The 15,944-nt window shown below is 43.0% G+C and overlaps 2 protein-coding genes across 3 annotated transcripts in view; one reads left to right on the top strand and one right to left on the bottom strand.

The window, feature by feature from the left end:
* The window catches only part of LOC147888807 (beta-hexosaminidase 1-like), a 231,326-nt gene that overhangs the window by 14,555 nt on the left and 200,827 nt on the right, over window positions 1-15,944 (top strand). For both annotated transcript variants that reach the window (XM_087392236.1, XM_087392235.1), the window contains exons 3-6: window positions 239-274; window positions 5,277-5,388; window positions 5,771-5,841; window positions 5,948-6,078. In XM_087392236.1, the coding sequence (XP_087248362.1) occupies window positions 239-274; window positions 5,277-5,388; window positions 5,771-5,841; window positions 5,948-6,078 (350 nt within the window). The remainder of the gene's footprint in view (window positions 1-238; window positions 275-5,276; window positions 5,389-5,770; window positions 5,842-5,947; window positions 6,079-15,944) is intronic.
* The window catches only part of LOC147888811 (actin-depolymerizing factor-like), a 122,507-nt gene that overhangs the window by 98,778 nt on the left and 7,785 nt on the right, over window positions 1-15,944 (bottom strand). The window lies entirely within an intron of this gene.

The raw sequence follows: 15,944 nt of genomic DNA, 5'->3' as shown, positions 1-15,944 counted from the left end.
ACCTTATTTCATGATTAGCATTTCAGAAGAGGTGTTGGATGATTTTATGGCTTCATTAATACTTTTCAGCTTTACTAGATGTAAAGAATGGCTTTCTTGTTTTCCTGTTCACCAGTTAATCTAAGTGAAAGGACATGTTAAAAGTTATTTTTTGCCTGTTAATAATTTAGCAAAATGAACAAGTTCTTGGATGAAAAGTAACTTGTTTGCTCGATCTTGGACATGGTTGAATTTACAGGCAAATACTGTGTATGGAGTTGTGCGTGGTCTTGAGGTATGACCCTTTATCCTGGTCTCGTCTTATTTTTTAAGCACGCAATCTGAAATAGAGTCAAGAATAGCTTGACAGTTTGGTTGCAATGATTTATCTCTGGTTGGTTTTGAATTGATTTTGTTACCAAGTATATTTGTCACACAATTGGTTCTCAATATTTCTACCATCAAAGCTGTTGAATCATTTGAGCTATATGTATTTGAGGAATTTTTTTCCCTTTTGTCGACGATTGTAAGTTGGGCTTTTGGAGATTTGGGGACATTTTCATAAAGATAGGATTATAGAAATCATTTCCCCTTTAAGAAGATCCTTTATCATAATTAGCAATACAATATATGAATTGGAGAAATACTTGATCCAAATTGTGTGTTTTTGTGTGTGCCCATGTGTAACTATGTATGTATGTCTAACTTTTTAGTGCTCAATGAAGTAGATTCCGCTTTGGATTCAAGAACCTTTAGCTACTTTATTCCGGCCATGTATTGACGGAGAATCCAAATCCATTGGAGCACATGGGCCCTAATTCTAAAATTTGTGCACTAGTGTTAAGGAAAAATCAGGTACATGTCACATGGGGGTCTCCTCGATTGGCTAGACCATGGTGGGAACATGGATTCTGATGCTGAAATGGCCTTACTAGAAGCTCTATGCCATTAGGTTGAAGAGCTTCACTTCTCTGGAAAAATTGGTATAGGTGCTCGAATCTTAGAATCCCTAAAGAGAGGTAAATGTCCAAAGTTGTCTCCTAAGTATTGTGGACTATTCCTAATACTTATGAGAATTGGAGAACTTGCTTACAAATTAGCCCATGAGAGGATAATAATGACATTAGGCACCAAATTCCCTTTGAGTGTTGTGACACAGTCCGAGTATTGGACACCTAGGAATTCAAAAGACATATGTGTTTCTGAAAGGACAATGCATTTGGCCTAGAATAGATAAGAAGATCCAAGATTATGTATTGAATTGCAAAAATGCTAGGTCAATAAAGTTGAACGTCTTAGGTTGGGTGGTCTCTATATCCCTTAGAGATCCCATCTAGCAAATGGGAAAGTATCTCCATGGATTTTATTATTGAATTACCTGGGCACACAAGCGGCACAACTTTGTGTGGATAATTGTGAATCGGTTGACCGAGATCACTCAGTTTATTCCAGCCAAAAAGGTTAAAAATCTCGAATAAGCAAAGCTCTTTATGGGGCATATCTATAGATTTTATGGCTACCGGCCCATATTGTTAGTGACCAGGATAGCAAATTTAACATCCATTTTTAGAGGGCTATATTTATGAGGTTGGAAACTACTTTGAATATGAGCATTGCGGATTTTTCACAAAGTGATGGTCAAGTTGAAAGGATCGATCAGGACATTGAGGATATGCTTCGAGCATATGTAAGGAAAAGGCATACTAATTGGGAGCAATATTCGCCCATATTATAATTCTCATATAGCAGTGCTACGCATTCAGCTACAGGTTTTAGTCCATTTATGATGATGTATGGATTTCAACCTAGAGCCCCAATTTTGGTGGGACTTGAAAAAGAGAAGATTCAAGCAGCCAAAGACTTTCTTGAAGATATGAATCAAATGCTTAAATTAGGTAAAGATAGCGCTAGAAAGGCTCAAGATAGAGCAAAAAGTTATACAAACAAGTCTATTTTATGAGGAAGTGCTGGATGGCAATGGCTATTGAAGAAGAGTAGGGAGTCTACATGAAAAATTGCTTTTGTGGACTAGAGCACCGTCATTTTATACGTTGCATGGGAGGTCTCAATTTTGAATAACTACTTGTCATGTGCATGATTGTGCCAAATGGTCCCTTATTTAGCGTGCGCGGCTCATGTGAGAGAATCCGATCACGAGCGTGACATAATGGAGAGACATGAAGGGAAGCTACATGGTAAGGCTTGACTCGATTTCCATTGAATAGCTTGGGAATCATGTGGTGAAAATCTCCGTTAACCAGAAGAGTCCATTGCATCCCAACTTAAGATTGGGATTAAGGAGACCAAGCTTGGCATTATACAAGAGATCAAACATACCATTTTTAAGATGCTTCTATATAATATGCCTAGTGCCTGCAGCCTTGTAAACATTTCCTACTAAATGCATGTTAAACTTGCTACATAAGAGGGCTGAATCTCAAGAATCCTCCCAGCCATAAGACTCTACCAAGAGCTCTCCACTGCCACACACTTGAACCCATCTTGAGTTCCTTCCTTTCTCTTTCTCTCAAATGGATCTCTCTCTCTCTCTAGAGTCTACCTTTGTAGAGCAGGTAGCCATCTTCAATACTATATTTTTTCCACTCGAGTCCTTTATCACCAACTTGTGGTGGTCACCATTTCCACGGTGACTCCTCAATGAAAGCAATTTGACTTATTGGATCCCTCCTCATAATTGCTTTTCGTATTTTAAAAAAGTCAAGATCAAACTCACATTTTCCTTTTAAGGACTCTAGGAATCATTTTGAATTAAGTAAAACTCAATTCAGATTAGGAAATATGCTACCACATTAAATTTTCCTTTCTAATATATGAATTGGATATCAAACTTTTGCATTATTTCAGCCCACCTAGCTTTCTTTCTTTAAGCTCTGGCTGATTGCAAGTCAAAATGATCTCAAACTTGGCACCATATAAATAGTGTCTTCATTTCTTTAAAGAATAAATGATAGCTATAAGTCGTTCTCATATGCTGAGTAAAAATGGAAGTGTTCATTCTTGACCATGCAAATGGCACCCGATGGCCATGATATTTTGGACCAACCTCAGCCTAAGTCATTTTAAGGGCCTTGCAAAGTATTATGGGCAAAAACATGGAAAGGATCATTCTTGACCATGCAAATGGAATCCGATGGTCACGATATTTAATATAGTCATAATTCTGGTGATTTTAAGACCTTTTCAAAGTATCATGGCCATTGGGTCGCATTTGCATGACTAGAAGACCACTGAGGCATGACCACATTCTAACGTTTCCCTTTCAAAAGCCACTATTGATGTAAAAGTACCCCAAACAGCAAAATCACTAGCATCTATTTCAACCACGAATGCTTCATTGGGATCCAATACCTTTAAGACTGGAGCTGATGCTATGGCTACTTTTAACTTTTCAAAACTTAGGAGATCATCATTTACAGAGGTAGACTGCTTCCCTAGGTTGCTGATAATAGAATCCAAATCATGAGACCCATTCCGCAGGCTTGGAGAGAGACTCTTATTGATCCTCACTACCCTCAGACTGAGTTCAAATGATCTGGGTGTTTCAGCGAGCATGGCACATGTTTAGTCTTGAGAGGAGGACCAACACCTTTCTCGTACTTTGCCTTACACATCTCTTGCAGACTCACACTTGCCCAGTCGTTGGATGAGGAGGTTTTACATTGGCAAAGATTAGAGTTATAGGATGCCTGGGGAGTTTTTGGTCTGGGTCTTCCAACAAGCAAGGCATATGTTTAGGAGTGAGAGAAGGACCAACAAGGCATGTGTTTAGGATTGAGAGGAGGACCAACACCTTCCTCATATTTTATACCTCAAGTACCTCTCACAGACTCACAATTACCTAGTTGTTGGATGAGGAGGCTTCACAATTACCTAGTCATTGGATGAGGAGGCTTTACAATGGTAGAGGATCAGAGTTATAGGATAACTGGGGAATGTTTGGTCGTTAGATCCATACCATGCTATAGTTGCAGCTGAGCCCAGGTGGAGACCTTGGATTTTTCACGGGAGACCTCTAACTAGGATCCAAGGGAGTGGTCTTGGCCAACCTCCACTACTCCAGATTCACCTATTCCATTCATTCGGTATTCCACAAGGATTAGATATTCAACGGGTACGGAATTCCATAATTGCCAACTACCTTTTGTAACGCCACACATTGGGCAACCGCCATCCCTAGAAGGTTCCTACAATGACAAGACGAGATACATATAAAACATATAGTTGGATGGAAAGAAAAGCCAACTGTATAAGATGAATTCTCGCTTAATTCTTTGCAGCTTCATTGTTCACGCTGCGATGGCAAGAACCAACTTCAATTGCTCGTCACCATACTTTGATATCAATTTACAGCAATAACAAGAACTACCGTGGTCTCAGTATTATAGCTCACATAACATAGAAAGACCCCCCCCTTCATGGTGATGTCCTAGATGTGGTCAACTTCTAGGTCTAAGCTCACCTGGACCCAATCTCAAATCTGTCATTGCATGGGGGTAAGGCCAACCATGCTTCCCACCATTGCTCAATCTTGAAGAAATAGTATAGCCTTTTGCACTTGTTGTTTTGTCCTTTGGGAAAAGGGAAATCGAGATGGCTGAGGGTGCTGCCATGTGAGCCCCTTTATCTAGACCAAGTGGTTGCTTCTTGTATCCAAGACCCTATGTCAAACAAAGATCACCTGCTAGATGGAAGAGAAGAGGAGGGCAAAGGAAGGGATGGAATGAGGAAATGGGGGGGTCTTAGAACACCCCAAAAGAAGCCTCCTTTGCTGTCAAGGGCAGGCTGTAGGGGGTGTAAAGAAGGGGGAAGCCTAGGGTTGGCCCTCCCTTTGTGAAGTTTCAATATTCGATATCACACTTTCCCAGCATAAAAAGTGGAGGCTAAATTGGTTCAAGGCTAAGTTGATTCATCTGTAAGATATTCAAAGCATCACCAGCTTTTCAGATGTTTGAAGTCTGACATAGTAGCTATTTTAAAAGTAAAGATGAAGAGTAATGAATCATATCTTTATGTTAGAAGACTGTCAATGAAGGTTTCTTGATGGAGCTTATGGGGCTGAAGGGGCAATTAACATATGATCTGATGGCAGTCGATACATGTGGCAGTGGGTGTTTAACGTGCCTATGTTGTGATGCTAGAGCACTTTATTTTAGTGAGGATCAGCAGTTCTTATTTCTTATCTTGCAGAGCTGTTTACGTTCCTTGAATCACTATATGAAACACAACTAGGATCACATCTGAACAGAAGCTTGACTTTGACTTTTTTCTTCTGCCAGACCTTCAGTCAACTTTGTGCTTTCAACTTCACTAAAAAGATGGTCGAAATAGCAAATGCACCCTGGGACATAAAAGATGCACCAAGGTTCAAGTTTCGTGGTCTTCTTATCGGTATGTTAGCTTGCAGATCTACCCAATTAAAAACCCAATGTCTATTGGAATGCTTGAAGCAATGCATTTTTTGTAGGTCTTCTGTTGCTATTTATGCTCTTCCATAATTATTCTTAGGTTAATGAGACATAAATGTTTTCCTTTTTAAATGGTTTTTTTTTTGGGGGCGAAATTGTCATCTGGGGATTGATTTTTACCTCCCTTACTGACTTATACACTGGGTGTGAGACAAGCTATGGATGGTCTCTGATTCCTTTGCGTGTGTTCTGAAAGTCATTTCACTTAATTCCGAAAAGAAGAGATATTCTTGTTATATCTGTACCTCTGATGAGGTCAATATCAGTATCCAAGTAAATATATGCAATGCTAACTACTCTGGCAGATACATCCCGACATTATCAACCTGTTGAGGCCATCAAGCAAGTTATCGACTCAATGGCGTATGCCAAATTTGTGAGTGAAGTTTTTGTTAGTATATACATTGTGCACCAATGAAATCAGAAGGTTGATGTAACAGCTGTCGTCATGCAGCTAACCTTTGGGTCTGGTTGTTTTGTAGAATGTTTTGCATTGGCACATCGTGGATGAGGAATCATTTCCGTTGGAAATTCCTTCATTTCCAAGACTATGGAGAGGTGCCTATACACCTTCTGAGCGATATACAATGGATGATGCTCGTGAGATTGTTGAGTATGTTTCAAGTGCTCTTTAATTGTATCTTCTAGTCCCTTACAAGAAAAGCTTCATTCAGAAATGACATGAATGCCAAATATCCTGTGGTAATTCAATGCTTAACTGACTATGATACCACGTGTGAGAGTGACTTTGGAAGAAGAATAAATGGAACCTTTTTACTTATCCATATACCTGCACTTAATGCAAGAACGTAACATACATAGCTAAGCTTTAAAATGCAAAATAAGCTAAGAGGGCCTAATGGAAAGAACAGGAACACCTGGTGAATGGCTTGCAGCACGCATTAGGAACACTTCTAGTTTGGAGGGCTGTAATCAGAACTAGCTGGACTGTAAGCAGAACTTGCAGAATACGATAGAGATTGGTATAGTTTATGAGCTATGGTGGGTGTGTTGAGGCAGTTCATGGTCTTTCTATGCATGCCTAGGGCCTTTGTGCCCTCTTTTATAATAATGAGCTGGTCTAGGGCCAAGGTTGAAACCCTAGATTTTTGTGACTGTCATTTAATACCTTGCTACCATTCTTAAAACTACAGTGTAAAGCGGCCAATTTGATACCAAGGCCCACTTTTCACTCTGATGCACAACATCTACATGGGTTACAACATCCAGATGTGGTTCTTGACTATCCAATAGTATTATTTGGCAATTGGGCCAGCTCTGTTGATGCCTTATTCTCGGGGCATCATTTTATTGGACCTAGATTCTGCAGGATCATCTCATATGAAAATGCATATGTGCTTAGATTTGTTAGACCACTTAGAAGTCAGTATATAAGCAACGTGGGGTGGAAGGTGTAGCCTTTATTAACCATCGTTGGAAATTTTAATCATATGCAATGCTTCCAACAGTTTAGTGGAGGCAGGCCTTAATCCATCTCATATAAGGATACATAAAAGCTTAGGTTTGTTAGATCACGTACAAGTGCAGTATATAAGCAAATCTAGCCTGTAACCTAGGGTGAAAGGTTTAGCCTAATTTACCATCGATGGAAATTTTAAGCGTATGAAATACTTCCAACAGTTTAATACATTGAGTTGACTGTGGTGACCAAAGGTGAAAGTGGCTATTCTTTTTACTGGCTTGTGTTCGCATCCTTCTTCATAGCAATCACAAATAACTTAGTCTTGACTCTCCAAGCTTTCATTAGTATTGAATTTTGTACATTTTGGACATTAAGTAATCACAGTCATTTTAAAAGAGCTCTCTTCTTTATAGGCAGCTGACCTGAACTAAGGAAATTTAGAGTTGTACTACCACAAGAGGAGAGGTTTTCTTCTTTGCACGTTCACATAATTTTTATTATTAAGAAGACGACTATTGCCACAAAACAAGAGCATAGGCACTAAATGATTGATATCAGGCCAGTTTTTCTTCTCTTCTCCCACATAGGGAAATAAATAAAGAACATTCCTATCTCAATTGCATAAAGAATTAAATGTATTAAAACTAGAATGCCCTTGCCAAAGCATCACACACTCACTCAAGGATTATGAGGCACTCATAGACGGACCCTGTAGATTGACTCTACCATACCCCTTGACTGGTTGAGGGAGTAGATCAGATGGAGGGCTCACAAGTTTACTGGCTAGGTGTTTGTAGGCACGGGTGTTCCTCTATAGCTCATCTACATTCTTTGGAACCAAGGAGCAGAGACATTTCTTTATGAGGTAGTAGAAGGTTGGAGACTAGTTAGACTACCGGAGCAAGAACTGTTTGAGGATGTTGATCTTCATACAATAAGAGTGGCCGGTTCAGCGATGGATGATGGTTAGTAGACATGAACCTGCAGATTGTCATGGGTCATCCTTGGCACCTTCCTTGCGACCCTGGAGAGTGTGAGTGGACCGATGCAAAAACCCCTTACAAGACAATCCCATTCTTTGACTACACAGTTAGGAAAGCCAGGCATGGCCCACTCCAAACCTTACCTGGGATTCCCCTCTGGAGGGGATATTGTGATTTCTTTGGCATCACTTTGCCCATGCAAACCTTCTTTTGGAGTTGACTTTGGAAATCCTACTAGAAGATGGCTCTTTCTTTTTTTTTTTTGCAAAAAGGAGACTTCTATCAAGTAAGAAAGAAACTCGCTAGAGCAAAGCTCTGAGCGGAAATACAACATCATGAAATCATGAGGAAAAATAAAACCCCCTCAAAGTGAGGTGGAAAACAACCAAGGTTGAGGCTGAAAGTGCCACCTCAACCTTGTAGGAGTCTCAGAGAAGAAAGGAGAATCCTTCCATTCCCTGAAGAAAGAAGCCCTCCTAGCTGAGGCTGCACGGGAGTCTCCCTACATACTCATCCAAACGGCCATCAAAGTATGTACGGTGTCTGTCCAGATACTAGCCAAAGTGTGCGAGGGATGAACCTGAGTACCCTCTATAGCCTCTGTGCATCTGGCTCTCCAGATATGCTAGGATGCTATGCTCGCTAAAATCTCCCAAGAAGTATCCACAGAGGCATGTACATCTGTAAAAGGAAGGTGTGGTACCACATCCAACGAACAGGACTCAATCTGATGACGTCGAACCAAAATGGCCCGAGAGCAGTCAAGTCTCTCATAAAATACCTGAGGCCCTGTAAGAGAAAGCCAAGCCATAGAGCCCTATGTCATTAAGAATGGGGAGTGGGCAAAGTGACTGAAAATCCTAGCTACCCCCATCCAAATCATCCTCACCTGTCTGCAATCCCATAAACAATGCTGAGTAGTCTCCAAAGCAGAGAGGCAACAAGGGTAAGTAGGGTCGGCTCCGAACCTTGATCTCCAAAGGTTCACTGCAATCCCACCATGGATAGAAAGCCAAAAGAATAGAGTGATCTTTCTATTCCTGTGGGATTTCCAGAGTCTCCTCTAGAAGCACCTTTGTAGATCCGCAGTGATATCAAATGTCTCCCAATGAGGAACTCTGGAAGGTCTCCAACCTCTACTATTGAGCTGAAATCTCCTAGCATTACTGACCGTGTAACGAAAGAAGGGATGCTCTTCTCTCGATGCCCTGCGTCAATCCACTCCCAGTCTCCAGGGTCCCACTACAAATACCTAATGGGAACTCCCCCGTAGGTGGAGAGTAGCTGAGGGTCTGGGTCGAGGAACCACTCTGAATCTGATCCGTGCACCAAAAGACCTACAACCCTGATAGGCTGAAAAGCAAACTCAAGCAAGATGTCCTCGGTGGATCTGAGCAATCTGCCACCATCCTGCACAGTAAAAACTAAAGCATCCTCCTGTGCATCTCGAAAGGCCAAAACCTGAAGCGGAACACCGCCTCTCGTAAAAGTACCTGCCCAAGTGGAGCAAGTGAGTGGCATATCATATGTGTCTACCCGCTCCTCTGGAAGGGTTGCCTCAATTTGCAAGATCCTCCCTGCACTCCCTCTGAGATGTCCTGTCAACTGAGACTTTGTCTCCTCTGGAAGCCTACGGAAAGCTTTCCAAGACCCCAAAGATGATGCAAGTCCCGTCTCCCACCTGGACCACTGCATGTAGAGTGAGGCACCAAGTGGTTTGCCTTGATCATCTAAAATACTGTCATTCCACATGATGGGTTGCCTATCAATCTCTTCACGAGAGGAAGGAGGAATCCTCCGAAGAGTGCTCCTGAAACTGGCCCATGCTTTCAGAATGGCAACCATGAGAGGGGACGAAGGTGATCTGAGGTGTGCTGTGGTGAAGATCCACCTAATACTGCTCATCCAGTCTCCTTCTGAAGAAGGTGTGCACTGATGTATGTTGCTAATAAGAAAGGCCTTCCACGGTTCCTGCCCTGGCATAAGTCCCCGCACCACCATCTTGCATAGTAGAGCTCTGCACTGTAAATCTGGATCAATAATATTGAGACCCCCTTTCTGTTTAGGGAGGATGAGGGTCTCCCAAGCCACCCTGGGTAAGGTATCTGTTGTGCCATCAAGCCCACTCCAAAGAAAATTTCTGATTGGTCTCCTGAGCTGAGTGATGCAGTCCCTAGAATAGCACCAGCAAGAACAAACAAACCATGCCGTGGCCAAGAGAACCTGGTTGACCACCACAACTCTAGAGGCAAGATCTAGCTTGGCTGAGCTCCAAAAAAGGAGCTTCCTCCTGATGCTCTCCAACACGGGAGCAAACTGCTATGTGGAAGAAATATCCAAGCCGACCTGGCAGCCCAAATACCTGACAGGCACACCCTTCTGAACCCAAGTGAATCCTATGTCAAGCCCCCAAACTGGAGTGTCCTCATCACTAATCCAAAAACCATTGGATTTATGCCAATTTATCTGCGGCTCCGCTGCCAAGCAAAATAGATCCAATGCTGTCTTGAAAGAAGTGAGTGTCTGTGGAGTGGCATCCAAGTAAACTGCTATGTCATCTGCCAACTCATTGTCAAGTAACTCCTCTTCCCTTCTAATGGGAAGTCTCAGCCCAAAGATGTCAGCTTGAGATCTAACATAGATACTCATAGCTTCGGCCACGAACAAAAAAAGGAAAGGAGCAAGGGGGCATCCCTGACGGACTGATCTGGAAATCTGAAATCTCTCACCTCTTACCCCACCAATAAGTACTTGGCTGTGGGCTGATCTGTACAAGGAGGAAACACCTCTGATCCAAGCATCAGTGAAGCCAAATCGTAGAAGGGTGCCCTCCAAAAAACCCCAATCTACTCTGTCATAAGCTTTCTCAAAATCCAAAAGTAGAATGGCTAGATTCCGGCCGCTCTGCATGGCCCACTCTGAGGCTTCCCAGAAAGAGAAAATGTTATAAAAAATGCTTCTGCCATGCACAAATCCCGTCTGAGTGTCATGAATAAGATCTGGGAGAAGGGGCTGCAATCGGAGGCTGATTGCCTTGGCCAAAATTTTGTAACAAGTCCCTAGAAGTCTGATAGGCCTCCACTGGGACACTAGATTTCTGCAACCTCCTTTCGGGATGAGGTGGATGAGACCTTCTGTAAGCGATCCGGGCATATCACCAGAGTCCCAAATACCCTGCAGGGCTGAAGTAATGTAGTCTCCAATCATATCCCAGAATGCAATGAAAAAAGAGGGGGTAAGGCCATCCGAACCTGGGAACTTGCCCTTGTGAAGGGCTGAAAGTGCAGTCTTGAACTCTGTGTTGGTGAAAGGTGCATCAAGCAGAACATGCATATCCGGTTTCACCAACAAAGGGATGCTCTGCCAAATAACCTTTCTAGCATCCCCTCTATCGCGTGTCTCAGGATCAGCAGTAAGAAGGGCGGCATAAAAATCTGAAGCTATGCGCAAGACATCATCAGGATCTGTCTCTAAAACCCCGTGTGAGTCAATAAGTTGGTATACACTCTCTCTACTATGTCTAGGGCCAAGAGTAGAGAAAAAGTGTTTATTAACTCTGCCACCCATCTGAATCCAGAAGGACTCCCGTGCATGAAAGGCATACTCTGCTTTTTGATCAAGTAATACCTGCTGATGAGCCCTTGCTATAGCAAGGTGCTCGTGAATCCAAGCATCTGAAGGCCGTTTCTGCTCTTCCCTCTGCAAAGCTGCCAACTGCTGGCGAATACCTCTCACGTCTGATAATATCTCGTCTCTTGGTACAATCAACTGAGAGGTAAAAGTCGCTAATACCAGAAAGGGCAGCAGCTACCTGTGATGGCAATGGCTGCCCACCCTGGACATGAGAAACCCATATCTGCAGGGCTGCCTTTGTAAGGTCCTCCTCTGTGTACAAGGCATCTGGAATCCTAATGCTGGCGGATCGGCCTCTCAAGTGAGGCTCTGAGATAGCCAGCACAACAGGAAAGTGGTATGAAGTGGAAATCTTAGCAGCAATGCATACCGATCCACCTCTATCAAGTGCCCAATCATCTACATAGAAGCTGTCAATGCGTGCATGAATAGGCATCTGCTGCCTCCTGTTCGACCAAGAGAACAGGAGGGATTGTGGTTGAATAAGAAAGGCATCGTCAAACCAAGTATCTCTGCCACAGTAGTGAAAAAGGAAGGCATCCCAAGCTGCTCTCTCCAAAGAGTGAAGTCCTTCTTCTCTACCCCCTTTTTTGTCTGATGGTAACTCTACCATGTTAAAGTCACCTCCAATCACCCATGAATCCACAATGGGGGCCCAGGAGAGCAGATCCTTCTACATAACGACACGTTCCCCTCTAATGTTGGAGGCATACAGGCTAAGGAAACCAACCTTACACTCTCCAATCAAGAGAATAATCCAATGAGCTCTAGAGGGAATAATGACTCCGTGTCCAACAACCAAGGGGAGAACCGACTGCGAAACTGAAATAGAAGTGCCCCCCCTGGTGCCGAAGGCAGGCGACCAAAAAGTATGACTAGAAAGCAGTTTGCCAGACTTAGAGCAATCACTAGCATCCAACTTGTGTTCGTGGATAAAAAGGATATCAATAGCACCTCTAGTGACACCTGGATGAAGCTGATTCTGGATCAGCTGCCTACGGCGACGGTGTGGAACTCTGCCTAGGCCCTGTATGTTCCAGCTGACTATCCTCATGGACAGGAGGATGCTGGATGGAAGGGCTTACCCGACCTAGTAGAGGAGACCAGCTTCCCCTGGGTCGAAACACTCCTGCTGAGGGCAGGATACTCAACAGGTGAAAGGATCCCTACACCTGTTGAGGGGGAGGCCCTGTCAAAAGGAATCCCAATGACCGGGATCCCTAAGGTGGAGGCTCTTTCAGCACGGTATTCCCAATAACTCCTAGAGATACACCTTTGGAATAGACTTTCCATGTCCATGATGCCTCATCGACTTGGAGTTCTTTTAGCATTGCATTTGGGGATGCAAAGAGGCCCAAATGATCTGACAAGGCACTGGGCCTTGTTACATCACTTTGGGATTAGTAGCCTGGCGTACTTAGTCAAGCTCACAGATCCTCTATGTGGGAACTGACAGGGCCAAAACTCCTCTATGTGGGAGCCAATTAGGACAGGGCCATTCTTATTCTCATGGAGCCCCTCAGCTTATCACAAAGATTGCAGTGCTGCTTTACTTACACAAATGCCAGACCCCCTCCATAGACTTGGCTTAGGAGATCATCACCAGTATTACCGCTTGGCAATATTGGAGATCTAGATCCGTAGAGGCCCTTGATGGGACCTAGACCTTCACTTCTCAATCACTCTCAGTGATCTGACAGGATATTATACACACCCTCACGACCACTTGAAGTAGAGTTTAGGCCTCATCACGTGCAGCTGAGCTAGGAGGGTGGCCATTATGAGAGAGTGGAACCATGGTTTATTATTCACTTACAATGCCACAAGGCCTTCATTGCAATTCTGGCTTACTCACGAACAGTCCTTACGACTATGCTTGTCTTCCTTTCTATGTGAATTTTGACCTCCTACTTGTGCAGTCTTCTATATTGTTGCTATTAATTGCCTTCTTCTTTCAACATTCACAGTGCTTGTTGACATGTTCTTTAGTTTAATCTGTTCCCATTTTATCTCTTCCAATTGTCGCCTTTCCAAATGCTATGCCTGTTGTTGCGATCCACCTTTCTATCCTCCTGCCCCTTCCCTTATGCCCTCATCTCTCTCTCCACTTGGTCTTCAAATCATGCTCATTTATGTGCATGCATATATGTTCTAACTTCTAAGATGGCATGTATCAATCCTTTAACACGACATGATTCACTTATCTAAGTACATGCTTCATTCAAAATGTGTAAAGAATTATGTTAATTGTTTTTTCAATTTCACTTTCTTTAAGAGGAAAATTTCGTCTTGTGCTTGATGCTTCCTCTCAATGATGCTACTGGTTTTGTGACCTTCACTTGGGGGTCCAGGAGCATGGCATTGAGAGCACCTGGCGCATAGGTCGTGATCCCACACACCATGAGCCTTTTTTCATTTGCTTCGAAGATACTACAGCATTATGCAAGCGAACAGTGCTACGTGACCACCCTTAGGTTCATATGGATGAGGACCTCACATCCCTATAGCTAGAGGAGAGGCGTACCATCCTTCAGCAGTAGGATATTGCCCGCAAGAAGTTGAAAGTGGGCAGTGGTTCAAGTGCGCGTATCTTGATAGGCCCCTCGAGACCTCATATTTTGATAGAGATCTCCATGAGTAGGTTGAGATCTCACCATACACAGCCCTACATCCACACATTATGGATTTCTCGAGCCACGGGAAGTCCTTGTTGGGGACTTCAACATGAGGACGGCTACACAACAAGTACCACTTTTTGATTTTTGAGATGATTCTGTTCTACTATTTGAGCTCCGATCACCTCATATGGGCACTCTTTCTTAGACATGGGCATGATACATGCATGATGTTATCATTTACAATGGTCTGGACTGAGGGCAATCCTTGGGTGGATTCCACTATTTCCCATCGTCAGGAGGTTTCTGTGTAGTTGACTATCTCATGGGATCCATTATAGTGATTTACACATTATAAAAATGCCTCACATTGACTCAAAAATTTTTGATTTGGTAAAATATGGAGTCATTTCTTCCCAATTGCATAGATTTTCCCGCCTTTGTACAACAACTGAGTCTTTCATTGCTCAATGTAGTAATTTGATCACTTTACTAATACACAAGAGGAATACACAAGTATAATCCAAGAAAAATAATGAAAAAAGTATGCACAATCTTAGATATGTAGTCTTTTATCTATGGTGTATCGGCCTTAGGCATGTTTAGAATGATTGAATATAAGCTGAAAACAAAAAGCGGGGAGCTGAATAGCCCTTTTTTCTTTTAGTTTCAAAAGAGAGTTTGATTGAGTATGCATGTGCTTTCTAAGTTAGGAATGTAGTTTTGCATCCTACAGCATCTTTGTAGGAAGCGATACATAAGTGTAAGGGGTCCATTTAGTTTTTTATGTTTTAAATAAGAGAGAGAGAGAGAGAGAGAGAAAGAAAGAAAGAAAGAAAGTTTATTAAAGTCTTTGGAAGACCGATGGGTCTATGAGACTGTGAAAAACCTGGTACAAACGAGCCGTGGTGGTGGAGCTACTAAACGAGCATCCACACCAATGCAAAATGCAAATAATGCAGAATGGTAGTACTAAGTCCTAAGTACAAAATAGTCATGTCGGTGGTCGACTATATATTAATCTCATGATGATGATGATGATGATGATGATTCATGACATCAAGGTGGATGAGGCAATGGGGGCATGAAATCGGCAATAGAGTGCCGTCGGCCACTCACAGATGCAGCCCTAGCACGTCTCTTGGGCGTCTAACCAGGGCTACTGTGACTCTTGTCGGCCGGGCTCCGACTCTAAATAGGGAGGGGATATCCCCAAGTGTGATCTGTGTGTCAACCCTCTGTCTGAGCTATCGGGTCACGGTCATGTCGAGGCCTTGTCTCGTGGGGGTCCATGTGATCTGGCTGAAAAAACTCCGTGCTAGATCTTTGAGAGGGATCAGCCAAGGAAGAAGTCTGCTCCTGTGTCCGTGCTCGAAGTATCCTCTCGCGGTGTCTGAGTACTCAGTCTGAGTACTCATGAATGAAACCTGCCAAACATTGCTGGTCTGGGTAGGAGAGGAATTGGGCCAAAATCCCACAGTTATCTCTGAAGAGGCAGTAGAAACGCCCTTGGATCTCATAGTAAAGAGGAAACCTGAAGATGAAGTGCTCCTCTGTCTCAACCTCTTGCATGTCACATAATGTGCAAATGCGCCTCTTCCTGGGTACTCGCTCTGCTCTACCGCTCTCGATACGAAGTCTATGTGAAGAGACCTGGAACTGCCCACTAATAGAGATCCTCAGTGAGTGGGTAAGTAGATCTGTGTGTATCTTGGGAGGTCAATGGAACAATTCCTCTGTGATATGTAAACAATGATCTCTGTAGAAGCTAAGCTTCACTGGGAGTTCACTTGGTCCCAACTAGGTCCAAAATGTGTGTAGTTGT

This window comes from Dipteris shenzhenensis, chromosome 21, assembly GCF_047967505.1.
Source record: "Dipteris shenzhenensis isolate YYH24624 ecotype China chromosome 21, Dip_SZ_1.0, whole genome shotgun sequence".
Classification (NCBI taxonomy): domain Eukaryota; kingdom Viridiplantae; phylum Streptophyta; class Polypodiopsida; order Gleicheniales; family Dipteridaceae; genus Dipteris; species Dipteris shenzhenensis.
This window is presented reverse-complemented; position numbering and strand designations above follow the sequence as displayed.